The sequence below is a fragment of the Scleropages formosus genome, chromosome 19 (assembly GCF_900964775.1).
Source record: "Scleropages formosus chromosome 19, fSclFor1.1, whole genome shotgun sequence".
Taxonomy (NCBI): Eukaryota; Metazoa; Chordata; class Actinopteri; order Osteoglossiformes; family Osteoglossidae; genus Scleropages; species Scleropages formosus.
Genome location: NC_041824.1, coordinates 6,828,748 through 6,849,745, shown reverse-complemented (window position 1 = coordinate 6,849,745; position 20,998 = coordinate 6,828,748). Strand labels below are relative to the sequence as shown.

At 45.4% G+C, this 20,998-nt stretch overlaps 1 protein-coding gene across 2 annotated transcripts in view; it reads left to right on the top strand.

Moving 5' to 3' along the window:
- adarb2 (adenosine deaminase RNA specific B2 (inactive)) overlaps positions 1-15,273 on the top strand; it is a 125,115-nt gene extending 109,842 nt beyond the window's left edge. The window contains exons 5-10 of one of the 2 annotated variants that reach the window (XM_029246365.1): positions 1,626-1,794; positions 3,390-3,541; positions 5,719-5,887; positions 9,520-9,701; positions 13,566-13,747; positions 14,997-15,273. In XM_029246365.1, the coding sequence (XP_029102198.1) occupies positions 1,626-1,794; positions 3,390-3,541; positions 5,719-5,887; positions 9,520-9,701; positions 13,566-13,747; positions 14,997-15,167 (1,025 nt within the window). In that variant the 3' untranslated portion in view covers positions 15,168-15,273. Of the gene's footprint in view, positions 1-1,625; positions 1,795-3,389; positions 3,542-5,718; positions 5,888-9,519; positions 9,702-13,565; positions 13,754-14,996 lie in introns of both variants that reach the window. The other variant, XM_029246366.1, reaches the window with a different exon arrangement.
- The last annotated feature ends 5,725 nt before the right edge of the window (positions 15,274-20,998 follow it).

Below are 20,998 nucleotides of genomic sequence, written 5' to 3'. Positions count from 1 at the left end.
CAATCACTCACACTTACCTGCTGTTCCTTTTTCTTTTGTGGGTTTGGGGATTTCTGTAAACTTGAATGATTCTCTTGTTCTTTGCTTTAAGTGGTTTTTTTTTTTTTTTTTTTTTTTAAGTCTGTATGCTCACTAACACAATTTTTGGGGGAGGACTTACCTGCCACAAAGGTGGCGTGATAGATTCCGCAGGGCTTTCCTTTCACCCCGTGCCGATATTTCCATTATTCTTATTGCCAGCTCTGCGTTGTAAAGGTGATCCAGCCATGTGTGTAATACCATCTGGAGGACTGCAGATAAAAGTTCATATGTTACACGCCGCCTCCAGGTCTGGCAGCGCCGCTGAACCCTGAATTCTGAAAAGATGGGAGAGATTTCGACGGTTTGAGCAGAAAGTACTGTTAAGCATGCTGAGCCAGCCTGTCACACAGTCATGCTTTATTCTGTCAAAAAAACCTGCTGAAGGGTTGTTTTTTTTCTACTGTGCTTTTGAGTTACAATCAAACAAATAGGGTATTTGTTGGCAGGTGGTTCTCTTTCTGCTGGCTTGTGCTTTTCTTGCTGCGTTCACAGAAATTCGCGTTCAAAAAGTCAATGTGCGGCTGACTTCCTCCATCATGTTCATTCAGCGTGTATATAAGTGAACATGAATGTATCGTCGGAGGTCCCTCGCATCCACTTATTAAACACTGTCATCGTTTCTGTTAGTGGTGTCATCACTTAAAGCTCTAAATACATATCACTTTTAATGTTTCTTATTGATTTTTTCCACTTTAATTTCAGATTTGGCAATCTTATTAAGTACACGCTTTGTGTCAATCACTCAACTGAATCTTGACATTATAGCACTTCTAACAAGGATAACTTGGGGCGTATGTACAGCACTTAAAAACACATACAACAAGTGATCCAGTCGGAATAAGTAACATCCACCCATGAAGTGCTCATTAATCCTGCTCCGAAGCATCACTGCATAATATTACACAACATAAATGAGATAATCAATTATGTGATAAAATGGTGTTGATTTTTACCATTCTGGGGGGCACGGTGGCGCAGCGGGCTTGGCCGAGTCCTGCTTTCTGGCGGATCTGGGATTCGATTCCTGTTTGGGGTACCCTGCGACGGCCTGGCGTCCCATCCTTGGTGTGTTCCCTCCCCCCCCCCGGCCTTGTGACCTGTGTTGCTGGGTTAGGCTCGGGACAAGCGGTGCGAATGTGAGTGTGAGTGTGAGAGTGAGAGAACTATTGTTTTAGGCATGCAGATGAAGGAAAACATGGCATATGTTCAATGGCATACTGGTGATATCCAGTGAAATTGTGCTATTGAAATGTACAGTCCATAAGAACCAAAGGCTTGATGTATATAATTTGAAGTCATCTGGTGTCCTGTTAAGTGTTTTGGCAAGTATTATGCTTGTTTTTTTTTTTTTTTTGCCGTAAATTTTCTTCAAAGGATTGAATTTTAAAGTATGTAGGTTAACGTTAACATGCTATGTTATTTTGTTTCCCTGTATTTTCCTCTTTTAGAGCTATTATTTGCCATTACTGTATTTTGTCTTAAAAAATGACGTATTGTTTATGGCTGTTGCTCGCCTGTGTGTTTATTGTTTCCCAATTTGTTAGGTCTGGATCTGAGACAGGCCCAAGTGGTGGCAATATCAACCGGTACGAAATGCATCAATGGCGAATATATGAGTGACCAGGGGCTCGTAGTCAATGACTGCCACGCAGAAGTCATTGCTAGAAGAGCATTAGTTCGCTTCCTTTACTGTCAGCTGGAGGTGTTTTTAAGGTAAGCAATATCTGATATTTATGGCATTGAAATACTTCAAGCTGCTAAAGGTCTCATTGTTCTTTCAGTGAAATTTTTGAACCACATTAATATGAGATTTATTTACTTTTTTAAAGTCTTAAGTGCTCATTGAATACCCTAAAAGGATAATGGTTTAAAAGCTAAATTTCAAATTTTCTGCGCATCTTTTGTCTTTTATTCTGCATATTGTGGATTATCATTATTTATATACTTAGTCCCATAGTAACAGTAAAGGTTTATAAATTGAAGGCATGCCAATAAAGATCCCCACTCCCTAAACCATAATAACTCAGAAGTTTCTTTCCAACTGCAGATAATTCATTTTGTGCAATATTTTCTCTTATTTTCTTGTGCTTTTTTAAGGTGCTGCTTTACCTGAAAAAAATATTATTATTATTTTTTTTTATCCCTTCCTCTTTCTTAAGTGTGGTGGGTCACTTAATCTGGCTTTTCACTTTACACAGATCTTTAATCAAACATTATGTCGCCACAAGGAATCTTATGTGCTAGACATGGCATTACACCCTGTCACAAATTACAGGCTTTGTGCACCCTTTAAACGGGGTAAATGGACTCCCTGTTATAGCAGATCGGCTGAAAAAAAGCTTTCTTTAATGTCATATTTGCATACACAAACCTGACCTTCGCCTTTCACTAAAGCATGATTAAATGGATGGAACCCAATCCTCAGGCTATGCCAGAACCCCAACAGGAAATGAAAAGGGCCACACAGAAAGATATATCAAATATATTGTTCTTTTTTTATAAGAACAATTGAGAAAGCCTGTGTCCTGTTCCTGATAATTATGCGCTGCATATTGTTTGGCTTCAAAGCAAAGGATCATGGATGCGTCACAAAACCAAAATACACTGAAGCCGGTCGCCTTCGGAATACGGCCGTAACGTCGGCAAAAGTTCGTAAAAAAAAAAAAATTAAAAATCCTCTTCAACCTTTTAGGTTTCTTCCTAGTTCGGCTGTGTTTTGGTACCACGTGTAGCTGTGCACAGCAGCGAGTTATAAGAGAGACACTTTAATGAATGCACATGTGACAGATGGTAATGTGTAGTTAAAGTAATGAATGCACACTGGTACTAATGCCTATATTGTGTATTTTAATGGTAAGATGATTTAATTGGTTATTAACCACAGACTGCTGCCTTGTTGCTCGTTATTATTGACCAACAGATCAGTAGGAATTGGGAATTGGGAATTGGGAATTGAGTTGACGTCCCCTCCTGCGGGCTGTGCCACACATTGGCCGGGTGATGGCGCCGGTATCCCCTCATCCCCCCGCAGCTCTGTCTTTTACTGTGATTTATTCACCGCCCACTTTAACAGACTAATGTGACAAAAACACAGTGACAAATAAAGGACTTTAGCGAGCAAAGCACCAACATTTATTTCCCTGTTTTATTCTAAGCAAAGTGGGGCCCATTGCTAACGGCTAGCAGAATATCACTCACACGCACTCACAAACGCACGGAGCACGACTTGAAAGAATGCGTCCGCTGTTCAGCTTTGATTCTTTTTCAACCCCACCACCTTTTCTTTCCTCGTTGCCGTGCGTCTGAAGCAAACGCAGAGAAGACTGGGAACAATCGATCTTTATTCGACGCAAGGAAGGTGGCTACAGGCTGAGAGAAAACATCCTGTTCCATATGTACATCAGCACATCGCCTTGCGGAGACGCGCGCCTCAACTCCCCCTACGAAATCACAGCTGACTGTAAGACATGTCCCTTGATGAGACACTCCACGTTTACGGAGCGATCACAATTTTTACAGCAACTGTTTTTTTTTTTTTTTTTTTTCTTGAGATTGTCAAATATCAGTGCTTCCCTCATGCCGCATCATTTTCAGAGTCTTTCAGGTCTGGCAGCTACTGCGAAGCCAAATGACAATTTAATGCTTACTTCGTCCAAAAAAAAATGAATATTCATTTTGACTTTCAGCCCATTATGTGTGACTCAGGGAGTTAGAAGCATAATCTTTTTGGCGGTTTTCCATCAAAAATATTTTTCAGACGCACACGACTCCATTCAGCTGCTGCAGTACTGTATCATTACACTGATGGTAAAGTTTTATGGAAAAATGTCTGAAGGAAGTTAATCATGGCAGCATAAAGAAGGCCGACTCCGTGGGAAGCTTTGAACTTCGCTCGGTTGGTCATTAAACCTGCTAAATGTTCATCAGTCAGCTTTTACAGATTAGAAAATTACTTATGCATTAGGCCTCTCTAATACCTTTTTCCCGTTCTTCAAACCCTTCAGAGAAGAACTTAAAGCTTAACTGGGGCCTCATTGCATCAGGAAGTCATAACAGCAAAGAGGCATAAATCCATCTTTACACTCCTACAGGAAAGTGTCTCCATCTTTGCCCTTCTTGTAGTGCTATTTGATGTAAACGTGACAGCCGTATTTTTTTTTTAAGTTATCACACCAGACATCTCTGAATACGTATTTATGTATAATACATTAATACACGCATTCAGTGCTCCATGATGAAAGATAAAAGCTCGTGCGAAAAGACACACGTCACAGTTCCATTCAATGTACATACTGACTGTATGGGAAGCCACCGATTTAAGAAGTGCGGCGTCTCCGCAATAAGAGCCATATGGTCTTTTGGAAAATTGATACGTGAAGCCACCGGAATATAAGCTCCAGATGACTATCATTGTAACTGCCATAATCATCATTGGCATAATCTTCATAATTTCCATTATCATCTCTATGATAAAACAAAAAAACAATTTAGAAGCTAACTAGACTGTTAATTATGTAGAACACACTCCTTCGAGTTTTTCTTTTTTAGTTCACTTATTGAGGAACAACAGAAAATTCTAAATAAACAGACCAAAATATACTGCAGGAATAAATTTTTTTCTGTTTAGTTCAGCTCTGACACTTCAATCGGTGTTTAGATATTTATGTTTTAATATTCTTAATTCTTTAATGCTAATTATATGATACACTAGTATGAGATTAGGAAGCGATTTCACAAAAATATGCCAAATTCAATAAAATCCTTCCTCCTCATTTCTAAAATATACAGGTTTTTTAGTTAGTTTTTTCTTTAGCTAGTGAATAGTAAAAGCCTTGACTTAATGTTCGCTCCATTTACTTTTCCGCACTTTTCTAAGTATATAATTTATTTTCTGTTACTTTGAACGTTATGCAGGTCTCCCACATGTTATAACTGCATTTTTAAGATCTAATCAACATTTCTTTATGTTGATAAGCATTTTGTAAACATGGAAGTACATAACTGAAGCATTTTACCTTTTACTTGTCCATCCATCCGGTTTCAGTAACTGCTGATTCTGAGCAGGGTCACCGTGAACCAGAGCCTATCCCAGAAGCACAAGGCTAGAGGAGGGGGGGTACCCATGGAGACACAGGGAGAACATGCAAACTCTACAAAGAATGAGCAGAGTTCGAACCCATGTTCTCCCCCACCACCCAGGTGCCGTGAGGCAACAGCGCTACTCACCCTGCCACCCCTGTTTACTTACATCAATGTGAAAAAATTCATACTTTATACACCTGTTGAAAGGATCAGTTGTTCTGCAGATAATGGATTATAGTTATATAAATTTTAAATAAAACTCAATGCAGCTAGGGGTGTGCGGTGGCGCAAAGGGCTTGGCTGGGGCCTGCTCTCCGGTGGGTCTGGGGTTCAAGTCCCGCTTGGGGTGCCTTGCCATGGACCGGTATCCCCACCCCCTCCAGCCCTGCACCCTTTGTTGCCGGGTTAGGCTTCAGCTTGCTGTGACCCTGCTTGGGACAGGTGGTTGTAAACTGTGTGCGTGTGTATAGTTAGGAGTGAATATCTGTAGTTCGTAGTCTTCGGTGCTGTTTATTATTTCAGTGCTTCCACTCATGAAGCTGTTCCTTCCCCCAGTACATAGTGGACGCCCTTCCGTGAAGAAGTTCCACAGTCACCTGCGGACCAAGATCGAGTCCGGGGAGGGGACCCTGCCGGTGCGCTCTCGTACGGACGCCCAGGCCTGGGACGGGGTGTTGCAGGGCGAGCAGCTGGTCACCATGTCCTGTACAGACAAGATCTCCAGGTAGGCCTGGCGTCTGTCAGGGTAAGAGATCCTTCACTGAGACCCATGATGTGAAAAGTCAGTAGTTGTAGGTAGATGTATGACATTCATTCTTACGTTTAGCCGAAACTTCTCTCCAAAACAACTTACAATACAATGGTATGTACAATTGTTTACCCATTTACACAGCTCAGTAATTTTACTTTACCTTGCTCGAGGGTATTACAGCTGGAAGTGGGATTTGAGCCTGCAACCTTTTGGTCCAAATGCATCAGTGCTAACCACTACACTACCAGCTTAAAATTACCAAGCTTAAATTAAAATATGACTTGAAACATAAACAGTTAAATATTAACAGAACAAAGTAAAGTTAAGAGATTAATATCAGACTAAGGGACAATGCATGTGCGAAAGGAGGTCAGGTCACATCCTTGAATACTCACTATGGTAACTTATAAGAGACCTAAATCTGCCTTTGGGTGGTTAGGGTAGTTCTGTGGCCAGAGCCAGAGAGAAAACCAGACCACAGTTAAGTTTGTCTTTAGCTGGGGCAGCAGGTGGCGCAGTGGTTAGTCCTGCTGCCTTCACACGTGGACCCAGGTTTGAGTCCCACCTCCTGCTGCAGCCCCCTCGATCAAAGCACTTGCCCTGAATAGCTACAGTAAAAATTACCCAGCTGTGCAAGTGGGTGAATCATTGTAAGGCACTAAGTGCACACATCTTACATTGTCAGCTGCTTTGAAGAAAAGCACGAGCTAAATGAAGAAATACAAATGGAATGGGAAGCAAAGCCCTGAGTGTGCAGCTCCGCAGTGGCACTTTGACAGTCGAGTGGTAGTGCAGCAAAATGATTACAGGTGTGCCTTTATTAAGGGATTTCTTTCCATGAACCGCTGGAATCACAGCTTAAATGTTGCATGATTATGGGGCTTAAAAGGCAGATATCTAATATTAGATTTGTGATATGCTTCTCATTTTAAAATTGATGCAGGGGAGCTGTATTTCACAGCAGGATGGATATGCATACATAGATAAATCTTTCTACGCATTTCCGCAGTAAATGGGCAATGCCTCAGTTTTGCTGTAAAGATTTAGAAAATTTTAAGACTCGCGTGAAGCAAAACTATACGTACGGTCACTCCTCGAGGTACGTTCGTTCGGGCGGAGACGGAATTACGCATTACGAGACGTTTTGCTTAATACACTGCTTTCGTTTACGAGGCATTGCTTTGCATTCACGACGACTGCATTTGGATTTTGGTGATGAAAGTAACTGTGTCCATTTGAATGGGATTTGGTGATTTGGCGCTATTGACAGGTGTCAGTAATAGTGCGCAAGAATGTGTAGCAATTTTTACCATAGAATCTAATGGTAATTACAAATTTGATTTATGAGAATTCACCGTTCGAAGGGTTTTCCAGCAGCGAATTACCTTCCTAAGGCAGAAAAAGGCCGTACGCACGCAGTATATATCGTTGCCAGGCATGAGAACAGCGCAGACTTTTCAAAGCCTTTACGCACATTCATAAAGAAGCCATTGTGCGGAGTTTTGTTAAGCTGCCGTCGCGTGGTGGGATTGGCGCACAAGGGGATCCCCTTTCCCTCGACTGCAGTTAATTTGACCAATTTGATTCAGTTCACCAGGGCTGGAAACGGTCCGATTAAATCTAGCCAGGTCAGCGCCGGGGTGAAAGCAATTACTTGACCAAAAAAAAAAAATAGAATAAGAAGGAAAGGGACATACAGCTCCCACCCCCCCCGCCCCTCCGTTTTATATCCCCGTAAATCATACTGGTACTCGGACTGAAGTCAGCGGGTCGCTGGGGGCAGCTAATCAAGGTTGCGCTCAAGAGCAAGGAGCAAGGAGCAAGGAGAGGCTTAAGTCCTTATCCGTAGCCCAGGCCTCTTCCAGAAGGTTCAAACAAGGCAAACATGTCTGTTCGGCAGGTTGACCTGTGGCACGGCTTGTCACCCGTCCTCCTCTTCGCTTCCTCCGCCTACTCGGAAACTAAAGGACGGCTACTCGCCTGACCAAAATAGATGTTTAATTAAGCCAATAGCAGTTTTAATTGAAGCCTCAAATGGATTTTGTATGAATATTATCCTTTATATTCCATTGGAGTTTTATGTAGATGAACACATTACTTTAATGGGCACATTTACGGAGCGCAAGAGAGCGGCGTATAGGAGGGAGAGGCGGAGACTCCCCCGTCAGTTCTTACAGCGGCCAGATGGCTGTCTTTTCTTGCATGAGATTAAAAGATGTTTCTAATTCACAGCACTGCATCCTGGGCAAATTAATATTGCAAGCTAAATTGTTTCTGTTTTGGGTGAGAGGGGGGAAAAAAGGAACCCAAACTGAGTGCTTTTATTTATTTCTTTCTTTCTTTCTTTCTTTTCGCACAATAGGTGTGACAGATCCCTCGAACAGATTGCTCTCCAGGTACAGGGGACTCGCGTATGAATTATTTGGTAGTTCTTGGAAGGCTCTTGCAGGAGCGCAAGATGTAATGACTCATTATTAATCATAAACAGAGATGTGAAGGGAAAAGGAAAACGCGGTAATTGCAGCAATGATAAAGAAACATTAATTAACGGCGAGAACAATGGCGTAAAAATTTGCAGCGCAATGCTTGCCGTTGATTGTGCTTTTCATAAGTTCACTAGGCAGCACATGCCAGGGTACACAGTGCGGGTTTGCGACCGAGCAGGCTCCAATATGTTCATTTGTTTCCAAGAAAATATAATTTTTTTTTTAAATTGCTGCACTGGCTCTTAGCAAGAAAAGAGCTGAACAAGTTTAAAAACTGCATAGTTGATATTTATATCAAGGAATGGTTAACCCATGACTTCAAATTAAAATTTGCAGGAGGTGTCAGTATTTATGTGTGTAACAGATGCCTTCAAGATGTAGCCAAAGTTAAATTCGTTTAGTTCATTTATTTCACTGAACTTTTTAATGTTTTGAGTTCATCTTGCATTTTGACTGTTTGTAGTAACAGACGGCATTATATAAATAATAGACTATATCTGTGATATTCATACAGTGAGCATCGTTTTACAGTGTACAACCACTGTGTTTAAAGCATCTCATCAAGTCCAGTAACCTCAGGTGCGGAGCACATTCTGCCTTTGGACCTGAAGGGTGCAGGTCTGAATCCCACCTACACCCGTAGTACTCTTGAAAGGTCCTTCCCCCGATTTGCTCCCGGAAAAAAAAAAAAATCCCGTTGCTGTACAAATGAGAAAATAAGTTCACGTATCTTAACGTTATAAGCTGGTTTAGAGAAAAGCATCAGTTAAATGAACAAATGTAAATTTGGGGCAGCAGTCCTGTCTCGTTGACTTTGATGGAGTCGGAAACATGCAAACGCAGCTCGCAAGTGTGTGTTGTGTGTAGTCTCGCTGCGCTGGGAGCGTTGACTTTACGAGTCAGAGTTAAAGTCAGCGAGCCACTTCTGGATCTTTAAAAAAGGCACATCCGCGGATGAAACGTATTCAGCGTGCATTTCCTCCGTGCCCACTGATGGATGCGTGGCTTGTACTGCACCCCCTGCAGCAATAACACACACACACACTCCTTCGTCTTAGCGGTGACTGTGGGTGTTGCCCTTGATCTGTGGTATGACACCATCCTGTCCCGTGTCCCCAGGTGGAGCGTGTTGGGCGTCCAGGGCTCCCTTCTTGCGCACTTTCTGGAGCCTGTGTATCTACACAGCCTGACGGTGGGCAGCGCGCGGCACCCGGGCCACCTTTTCAGGGTCCTCGCCCGCCGCCTGGAGCCCCTCGGCAGCCTGCCACCACCGTACAGGCGCAACCAGCTCTTGCTCAGTGGTACGTGGTCCCTCGCATCCCCATCATCATACATACCCCAAAAAAACTCAAATAAACACACTGTGAACTCTCTTTAATTTTTTTGTTAACCCGATCAGAAGAACGCTTGCACTTCCCTTATGCTTTCCAACTGGTAGAACATGCCTGAAGAGTGGCTGATGTGTAAAAGATGCTTCAGGAAGTCTTTAGAAAGTCTTTTGTGCAGTTGCACTGTGGAAAATATCCACATAACTCAACTTAAACTTCAGAAAACAGCCCTATATACTAAATGCCTGTATGACACAATGTGTTTTTAAGTTGCATCACTATGTCCAGTTTTACATTATCTCCATGTGGTGCCAATTAAGAAATATATTTTCACTTTTAATACATTTTTTTATTCAGTTTATTTTTTTTAGAAATTCCTTCATACTGGAGAGGCAGAGAGCTCCGAACAATACTACTTGGAATTATTCAATATTGCAGTGTGATAAGGCACAGTTATGTTCACTGTAGTGTAATGCAGCAGGCAGCTGAGGAGAGGAAAACAAAAAAAACTCTGAAGTGTAAAAAAAAGGGAGAAAAACAAACCTCCCAAGTACGAGTGACTGCCCACTCCTCCCGGGCATTTCAGTGTGGGTTGGGGGATCTGTTTGGGCATATGCAATGCTAAAAAGACCTGTATAGCTGTCAGCACTGATCTCTAGCCTATCAAACCTAAAATTCGTTTTCCAGGCCCAAGGTTAGCGGTAAATATATTTACATTTTGAAATATATAAACAAAAAACCCAAGCAAAAAAAAAAAAATTATTATCTGAAGTTTAAATTGTAATATTTGTGTTTACTGGCAGCTGTTTGCTATTTCATAGCACACAAACCTGCTTCAAGCACTATCCTGGGTTTCTGTGAAATACTCCAGAATGTGTATCATGAGTAACATGGCCAAGGATACATTTCCCAGTCCCTTTCTCTCAGCCCAACTCAAGCACACAAACACCTCCGGCACGTTGACGGGCCCTGGCGCAGACTCAGCCTCGGCAAGCTAACCTATTTGATCTGTCGACTTGCCACTTCTATCATCATCATCCCTCTGACCTAACTGACAGCATATTGACCGGTTTGATTGGAAATGGTAGGAAGAGGCAGGATCCACCAGACAGATTTGTCCTCATAACCACCAGCGCAAAGGGACATGATTCCCTGCGATACATAGAGATCGGCAGCAATCGTTCGGTGAGTCTTATCATAACGCTTGTGGAATTTCCCTGACCTTGATTTTGCACGTTCATACACCGTTCGCTTTACCCTTTGTCTCAGGAGGCAATTGGAGATGTCTAAGCCGAGACAAAATTAATCTGAAAAAGTGGCCCTCGCTGATTTCTATGAATCCATACGCAGCACATTCCTATGTGGCATTGTAATGCTGAAATAATTATTAGAAATTATTTCTAATTACGAGTAATAATTATTCCAGACGCACATTGTGATTTTCAGGACCGAGATCCTGGAAGTGTACTTAATTTTACGTTATTTAATAAATGTGTTTGTCCGTAATGTGACTGTTGAAATATATCCACGGAGGATGTGAGGAATGGAAGAGCCTGAGAGAGCACGGTTGCCCTGCGTGAAGATGGCAGCAGCTGATCTTTGTTCTGGAGCCCACCGCGGAACTCGGGCAACAAAAGGAGGGTCTCGGAGCAGGCATCCTTGAAATCGATTCAATCACACCCCTCATCAGGGGCATTCAACACGGACGGCCCGGCGGGGGGAGCGGGGCCGGGGACCTCCATTCATCATCCTGTGCAAATGAGGGCTCGATGGGCCCCTGGCCTGGCCTTTTCATTCACGCCGCCAAGCGCCGCGCGCCCGCTGCCCTGACAGCTGTACGCCGAGTCGGCCGGATTATCATTAGAAGTTTGCGGTCGCAAAAGCCGGTCCCCGCCCCCGTTTTTAAGTCGTGAGACTCCCTCGAATCACATGTGAGCAGACTGCTGGATTTGCAGAAACAAAACATTCATTAAACTGTTTTACAGGCGATCGAAAAAAAAAATCATCGGCAGACGAGAATTTCCTCTTTGTCCTCTCAGACATTATTAATAAATGGCATTAAATCCATATTATCGTACGATCAAGCAAATACTAGCACATTAAATTCTGATTGCTGGTAAATATGAACATCATTTTCATTTTTTGCATTATTAGTTTGTTCAGAAATGACTTCTCAGAGTTGCCGCTATTGCTCTTGTCGTCATTACGCTGCGGTTACAAACGATGAAATCGTGATTCGTGTCCAGTTGTGCTTTTCTATTCTGCTTTGGGGTCCCTCTGCGGGCTGTGGGGTGAGCATCTCCCAGGTTATTGATCTGTCTCAGTGGTCATCGGTTCAGCCCGCAGCGAACACGCCGCGCTCGGCGGCGGGAGGCCGAGCCTCGGACAGTCGCGTCGGACGCACGGGTGCGTCTCCTGCCAGGAATCTCACACGCGTGTCTGCCACGCATATCTACATTCAGATGTGCTTGTGGGAGTTCTCTGCATCTTCATTCAGCTTTTTTGACCGCTTGTGCGTCAACGCAGAGGAATGCCATGAGTTCTCAGAAGACTCCTCAACTGCATGTACTGTCAAGACCTTAATGCTTATGTATTAAAAATAGCTGTTTATTCGCTGCCGTGTCCATCTCGTGTAATGAGATCAATGAGTATTATTCCTACCAAGCAGGAGGCGCTTTGGTGCGAGATCTTTCAAAACGGGCTGGGCTGTTTCCGAAGGGGACAAACGCGATGGAGCGAATATCATAAAAAAAATGCATCGCTCATTCACAGTATTACAAGTAATTTACATTTACTCATTTAGCGGACGCTTTTGTCCAAAGCAACTCACAATTATTTCACCCATTTACACAGCTGGTTAATGTTACTGGAGCAATTTAGTATAACTACCTTCCTCGAGGGGACTACGCAGAAGCAGGGATCAAACCTGCAACCTTCAGGGCCAAACGCAGCCACTCTAACCATTCCACTACCATCTGTACTTCAGGACTGATGTCAAATATTATTTAAGTGCCAGGTCCATAGCCAGCCTCCTGTTTTTATAGCCTTGATCAATGTACTTACACTTTATACAGTAAAAATTACCCTGCTGTTTGAATGGGTAAATCACTGTAAGTCCCTTTGGAGAAAAACAAAATTAATAAATGTAAATGTATGCGTGAGCAGATGTGGTTGAATTATTGTGTTGGATTTGGCCTTTTGCCACCTTTACAAAATGACAGTAAGGAAGGCTGGTTCTCGAGCATTTCTGAAAGTGACCAATCAATCATATACGAAAGACTGTTAGGGAAATCTGGAGAATGTACAGCATTTATACACACACACCAGATACATATAAATACGAGTTGTTTTTGAAACTTTGATTAATTTACAGTGAAGAAATATATGCATATGTTTATATAAACAGAATGCGTGTGTATATATATATATATATATATATATATATATATATATTCTGTACGAACATTGTGGCAGCACTACGGGTCGAATGGCAGTAGTGGGAGTAACGCAACTGCAGAAAACACCCACAGTGCTGCATTGGGAAACGCATGTATTAGTAGCAGTATTTTCTTCCACCACACCTTTAATAATCATTGAAAAAATATTAAAAATATGAAAAATTTTATTTTGTTGTAACTTTCGATTTCTCCTGAAAATACATTGCTCCGCGGGCCTAGCGAGTCCTCTAAGGAGACGTACCTAGAGAACAGCACATGGCAGGGACTCTGTACTATAGTAAGTGCTGTAATGTTAGATTGTAAGAGGGTGTCTAGGAGCACATCCAACGTCACAACTCCAGCCAGTGATTCCGCCCTCTCGTGTGTGTGTGTGTTCCAGGCCTCAGTCAGAGCGACGGCCATCAACCAGGGAAGTCGCCCTGCTTCAGTGTCAACTGGACGGCCGGCGATGGGCAGATGGAGGTGGTCAACGCCGCTACGGGGAAGAGGAAGGACTCGGGGACAGCCTCCCGCCTCTGCAAGCGAGCCCTCTTCGCCCGCTGGGCGCGGCTCCACCGCAAGGTCAGTGCCGGTTCGGCAGAGCGACCCGCAGGCCACGTTCGGCGTACCGGGCCCCGTGCCTCGCGCCCGGGTGCCACATCTCTCATCTCTGTCGCACGACGAGCGAGAAGAAGGCGCCTGCAGCGTGGAACGCTCACTGCCGCCGTCGCTTATAAACAAGACGTGCGTTCCGAACCACGTTCGCTAACGGTCGCTTTGCCGAGCGCCCTCATAAGGACGTTTTCATTCGGACTCACGTCCTCGACTGAACCCGTGAGACTAACCAGTCATATTGGCTTCTGCACAGGTGGCACAGCCCACACATGCATATAGCTCATAGGTGTGCTGTAAATGCATGAATATTGATATTAACTATTTCTAAAACATAAATTATTATCTTCTTTACTATATGTCCATAACATGACATCACGGGCAAAGGAAAGGAATATTACCCATTATTTGCATATTACATAACAGTTTTATAGTATTATATCTACATTGTTTTTAATGTGTTTTTTTCAGCAAATTTGCACTAAATTAATTTTATTCTGCCGTTTCCCAGCTGTTTAATTAAAAGGGCACTGCTCATAGTAGAGGGCGTGTGCCCTAGCGGCATAGTTAGTGCGCTCGCTGGCAGGGTTCGAGTCTCCTCACATTAACCAGGCAACGACTGTTGTTTTACACTGTCGGCGAGACTTTACCGTGGTACTGCCCACACTACCATGCTCCAGAGAGTTTCCGAAGGAGCGCCGACGCGTCGGCCGTTCAGAGGATGTTTGCATATTCAGTTTTCGCCGGGAGAACCAGAACGCCTCAAAGGCCCTGGTTGTTAGGGATGAGTCTGTTAGGGAACGCAAAGTGTAGTTTAAACTTCATCGTGGAAACGCGACACATATCATCGCCGCTCCAAACGGCACCGGTTAAAACGCCGCGACTAACAAATCATAATTATTTCCAATAGTACTTGAAGGGCTTTGCAGAGAAAAGGCTGTGTGCTCAATATCACACGCAAGAAGAGGCGCAGTAATCTCAAAAGAAACTTTCCCCCCCCCTCGCTCCGGTATCCTCATTTGCTGCTCTTTTTTTTTTTTTTTTTTTTTTTTGCAACAAAGAAAATGCACAAAAGCACAGAGAATGTTAAATTGCTTGTGAAATTTAAATGGGAAGATTACACAGCTGTTGAAGTTCCCCGTTTGTGCCGCCTCATTCGTTTTGTTTTGCTCCCCCCGCCCCCGCCCCGAACACCCGCACCCCGCCCCGTACTCGGCAGCTGAGCGCGTCGGGCCGCGGGGACGAGCCGCTCGTGTACTGCGAGGCCAAGCTGGCGGCGAGGCCCTACCAAACAGCGAAGCGGCAGTTGTTTGCGTCGCTGCGGGACGCTGGCCTCGGCACCTGGGTGAAGAAGCCTCCGGAACAGGACCAGTTCCCGCTGACCGCGTGAGACGCCGGACCCGCGGCCTCTCGTTCACCCGCACCGAGCCGCTCGAACCCCGGCGTCGCCCTCTCCAGCGCTTCCTCAGAGACGCCTCGCCGACGCCCCTGGGCCCTGCCGTCGCTCACGCCCACGCCGGAGGAGCGCTAACCTTCGCCGCGGTGAAAGGCGGCAGTTATCTTGTCATCGGCCGCTTCCCGCCGCTCGTCTCGGCTGAATTGGACGCGGCGGCGGCGGCCCAATTAAAGGTCCTGTCAGCGTGACACATGGATGGGGGACCGCCGAGTCCCCTCGGCAGCCCCGTGTGACGCTGCGTCCCCGGCGGCGCCCAAAAGCCAAGAAGAGCTTTTGACGTGGCGCAGACGGGTTAATTTGACCTCTTTTGTGCGACGCCGGGACAAAAAGACGAACGTGCGTAACGGCTGAAGAAATGGCGCCCATTAAACGGGCTCTCGGCGGAACCCTCGTCCCGCACTTCTTTGCTCCTTCTGCTGCTGCCGCCGCCGCCCCCCGCGACGATCTTCGTTCAACCGTCGTCACCCGGGACAGCGTGTCGCTCCGCGTTACCCCGTCCCACGGCGTGAGGCTGCCCGCAGCGGCACGGGGGGGGGGGGGGGAGCATGTGGAGGGCGCTCCACCCAGAAGGCTCACCCAAATAGGCCCCAAGAGCTCCGTACGGCCTCCTCGTCTCCCGCCCCCCTCCCGCATCCAGGTTCGGGCGCCTCCGGGTTTCCGGCGGACTTCCTGCAGACCGAGGGCACGAGCGGCGTAGCAGAGGACAATTCCAAAAGTTTGATGGCGTCCACCAGGGACGGAGAGCAAGACCGGAAAGGCCCGAGGTCCTCCTGACCGGTTTTAACACCAGCAACGTGTTCCCTTTGTTCTTCTATTCCTGTAAACATTCCTTTGGCACCCAAGTCGTCATCAAGCACAAAGCGACATTGTCTCCATGTGTTATACTTGTGTATTTCAGCTGTGGCAGCGTGCGAGGCCCCGTGTTTTTGCCGTGGCGGACTCCGTCGCTCCCGTCGACCACATAGTTTAAAAGCAGTGCCACCTAGTGGTGAAAAGCGTTCCCTCCTCCCGCTTTACCGCCCCTCGGACGATGTTGGCGCCATGCGGCCGGCGCACGTAGAAATTATTCTGACATTCAGAACTGGCCGAGCTGTTCCATCTGACAAGGGGCACAAGTCGTTCATTTTTATTTCGTCTCTTCTCTTCTCTTTCCTTCCATCCTTTTGTTTTGCGTTTTGCTGTAGCGGCGCAGTGGAGATTCACTCGCCGTGTCTGAGCTCCTAGCGCGAGTCCACCAAAAAAAAGCAGGATCCTCAATGGCCCTAAAATCCGCAATGTCTGAAATGTCAAAAAATAGACACTAAAATTATTATTATTATTATTATTATTATTATTATAATCAAGGTCTCTCCTACTGACTGTTAATGTGAGGTTATGAGATTCAACACACATTTATTCACGTCGACCTTTGGGGGGAAAAAAATCCTCGGTACTGAAGTAAACGGCCCACATATACAGTCCTTTCAGTGCGTTCTTTCATAAAGAACACACCATCTGTGCGCAACGGAGTCTGAACAACCAATGAACTATGACTATACGAGAATTCTCTGTACATATGCTTGTAAATGGAAAATAATGAAATGCGGGTATCTGAGTACTTTTATAAGGTTTCTATGGACACGGGATGAGTTGGGTATAAAGAAATGTCACTGGTTGCCCCTATAATAAATATCTCGCTGTACAGAATGGCACTTTTGTTTCCCTATTTCAGTGTTGTCGGTAGCCTGTGCACAACTCCTGAGACATGCGGTGTTCCTTCGGTGTGTGTCCCTATAATGAGCGTGTCATGGATTCATACACTTTCCTTCGCTTCTAAATATTCTGCTCGTTCTGTCCCACCAGCCTGGCAAATGTCACATTTCGGAGTTCAGAAGCGGGAGAAGGTGCACGACCGGAAGACAACTTTGTACCAGTGGCTGGAAATCTGTACTAACTGTAATAAATAAATAAACATAAAGGAAGGGAACATAATTAGAATACCGATGAATTAGAAATTAAGGTGTAAATTTAAACGTGACTATATGCTGCTACGGTCTGTAAATTGCACTTAGTAGTAATAATTTATAAGTGAATGTTACTGTTTCAGTGAATAAAAATGAATAATCTAACTGACAGTTTGTTTGTTTCAAGAACGGAAATGTAATGCTCCACAAATAATAATAATTATCAGAATCCAGGCTGAATACGGTCATTAAAATGTTCTAACGCAAACCCCTGGAATTTGGGTCCGTAAAAGGAGGTTAAAACTAAATAAGAGCGTAGTCCGTGCTCCGATATTCCGTTGGAAACGCTTCCGGCTCCTTAAACGTTATGCCAGCTGCGAAAGGATTATTTTGTCCACATTTCATTGGGGGGGCAGAAAAAAGAAACTTCACCATAAGCCGTTCAGTTCATGTAGATGGTGCCAATAAAGGTGCTGTTTCGTGGGGGGGGGGGATTGGATTTTTACGAAGCTGTGGGCCGTGAGCCTTTTCGGGAATTAGTGGGACTTTATTTAAGGAGACGCCTTGTGACGGGTGGCAGCGGCGCCGCTATGAAGCGTCTACAGCCACGGCGTCTCCAAGCGCTTCGCCACTTAACCCGTAAGCGATGTCACCGGTTCAGGTGTTCGGTCATCCAGTCAACGAAAGGGAAATCCTCAATATTCCCAAACAGCGTAGTTATCCGCGCCCACCGTGGCGTAGGAATGAGTGGGATTCCTTAGGAATAAGACAGCGATTTGGAGTTTACGCATAATTCCCTCTAAACTCGTACGATTTACCATAAAGAAACTATAAGGGCGTTTCGAAAATGGCAGGAGGCTCGACGAGACCGCTGATGTAAAAAAATAACGTTAAAAGTCACGTAAGCCCTGAGAATTGCCTTCTTCCTTGAAGTGACCCGACAGGAAGGCACGTGGTGTCGGTAGTCACCGGGGGGCAGGAAAGGTGTTTCGTTTCGCTTACGTGCGAACCTTGCGGCGAAACGGCCGTGATAATTCCATTCACCGGGCATCGTCGTGGTCTTCTGCGCGCTTTCCGTGTGGTCACGAATTAGAAAATATCGCCGGTTCATTTCAGAGGTTTCAGGCAGTAGAAAACGAAAAAAAATGAACGAAACAAAAATGAGCTACTAAACTGCAGCAGAGCGACACGTGACGTTAAACAGCGGCTCTCCTTCAAAAGTAATTATGCTCTTATTGTTCAGTCTGTCTACATTGAGTTATTCCACAGGTGCTTTTCTCCAAAGCGGCTTATGCCGATTTACCCATTTCTGCAGCTCGGTACTTTTCAAGTACCACGATCGAGGGTACTGCGGCAGGAGGTGGGATTCGAACCCGGGGTCCTCCGAGTCCACGGGCAGCGGCTTGGACATCACACGTACTGCGCTGTTTTCGAGAGCTTCCAAGGCTCACAGCGGGCTCTGCGTACGGAATCCCGTCACACTCTTCCCATGCGCTTTCGCACACCTTCTGGCGATGTCTTATGGCATCACAGCTACTCGGCTATGGTATCCTAGCAACTCGGCTGTGACGTCACGGTGACTTGGCTGTGACGTCATAGTTACTAGCAGAGGCTCGGAGAAGATCTCGAAAGTTCTCTGGGTCCAAGGCTGTCCTTGCAGGGGTCCATCCTGGCAGTTCGAGAACTGTGACATGTGCACCATCCAGTCTTCAAGAGCTGCTTCACACAATGCAATACCACACGCACACATCGTCTGAAACCGCTCGTCCCGTACGGGGTCGCGGGGAGCCGGAGCCTAACCCGGCAACATGGGGCAAAGGGCCGGAGGGGGAGGGGACACACCCAGGACGGGACGCCGGTCCGTCGCAAGGCACCCCAAGCGGGACTCGAACCCCAGACCCACCGGAGAGCAGGACCCGGTCCAACCCGCCGCGCCACCGCACCCCCTCCAATACAATACCCACAATGCAAATTCTCGTGATGATCCCAGCACAGTAAGAAAGTGCTTACAAAATGCACTTTTATTGGCCCCATCATAATTTGAAAGAAAAGTTTCTCTCCTCATGTACACTGCAGTACAGAACCATGTTTTACCTGTAGGCCTTTCACACCAGGCCTGTGCTGTCACTGGAAGGAACCACGTTCCTCTGGGTGTTTTCTTCACAGAAACAGCTGAGGTCACTTTGCTCTTAAATTGACTTACTTTACTTTAATTCATTTAGCAGACACTTTTCTCCACAGTGATTATTAACTAGCATTTATCTGACACCTTTATCCGGTGTGACTTACAGTGTTAGGTACACCAGGGTAAACTGCCTACAGTCATTCACACATCTATACAACAGAGCAGCGTAACACACAAACCGGGCAATTTAGAGTCACCGGTCCACCCGAAACATTCGTTGTTGCACTGTAAGAGGAAACCAGAGCACTTGGAAGAAACCCACCTGAACACGAGGACAAGATGCAAAGCGAAAACACCTCTGTGGGGGCACAAAAGCCACATCTGCGAGACAGAGCGCTACGTGCCGCGCCGCCGCGCCGCCTGTATTTTTACCATTTACGGCTCAGCAGGAGCCGAGGGGTGTTGCCCGGCACGACTTACAATCGCAGGTATCTCATGGGTGGTGGGAGCTGACCTGCGGAAGGACGCAAAATGAACAGCTGTGTCACATGACCACGGTCGCAGAAACACACCGGAGCAGTTAGAAGTCCAACCCCCCTGCTCCGGAATGGAAAGACATTTGGGAACGGTCACACGGAGCCTGGCGACGGGCGTCAAACAGGCGACCTACCGTACGAACCAAAGAGTAACAAAAAATGCATCCCTGAAGGCAGGTGCCAGCACCACGGTAAATGCAGTAATTGACAATTTCTCCTATTCCTGCCCCTGCAAGGGCCACGAGGGAACGGAGTCTAATAAAACACGGGTGCGAGAGAGATAAAGCGGCGCTCGAGGCCCACGTGCTCTTTAACACATTCGAATAGTATCGGTTTCCAGAATTAGGACATGCCAAAATAATTGAAAAGTACATATTTTAAATTAAAATTGCTGAAAGTATTCTTAAATATTCGTCGTCATAAATTTGCGCCGCTGAATACATGAAGCTTCATGTTCTGCATGAACTCGGTGCGCATTTAACGTGGAGAAGATGTGCTTTCAAAATATTCTAGTAGATACCCAGTTAACCCTTGGGTTCTTACTCTACCTTTCCATTTCCGGGGTTCCTGTCCAAACTGGGCGACCCATTGTCATTTTTTATAGAGTAATTATGAAACACAGATGGTCACCTAATACTGTGTTACACCTTCTAAAAAGCTTCATTCCTTAATCATTATCACAAGTTCTACTCTTTCTTTTTTGGAGTTTATGGTCTGTAGACCTCATTTATCCTAATTATGATGAGGATACCACTCGTTGTTTGGCATCTGACACTCTTTGCTCTTTACGATATTCTCAGCCATTCATTTCCTATGGTGCCCAGATGCGAACACACGCCACAGGTGTACGAAATGTGAGTAAAAGAGGTAAAACTCAGTGAAACCGGCGATTATTAACGTTATGTGTTTAGACACCTGGTGCGGAGGATCTCGCGAAGCCTTATGGAAATCAGATGGTAGGAACCATTTTTATGATGGAAAAAAAGTTGGAAATGGGTGACATTTGATCGGAAAACAACCAGGGCGGTAAAAATGTATCACACGCGCATTGAAATATTCAGATGAACTGACAGAGGTAAACGCAAACGTGCTAAATACAGGGCGGCACTTTAAGCAGGAAACCACGGAAACGTCCCACTTAAGGCTCCGGGCTTCCGCACG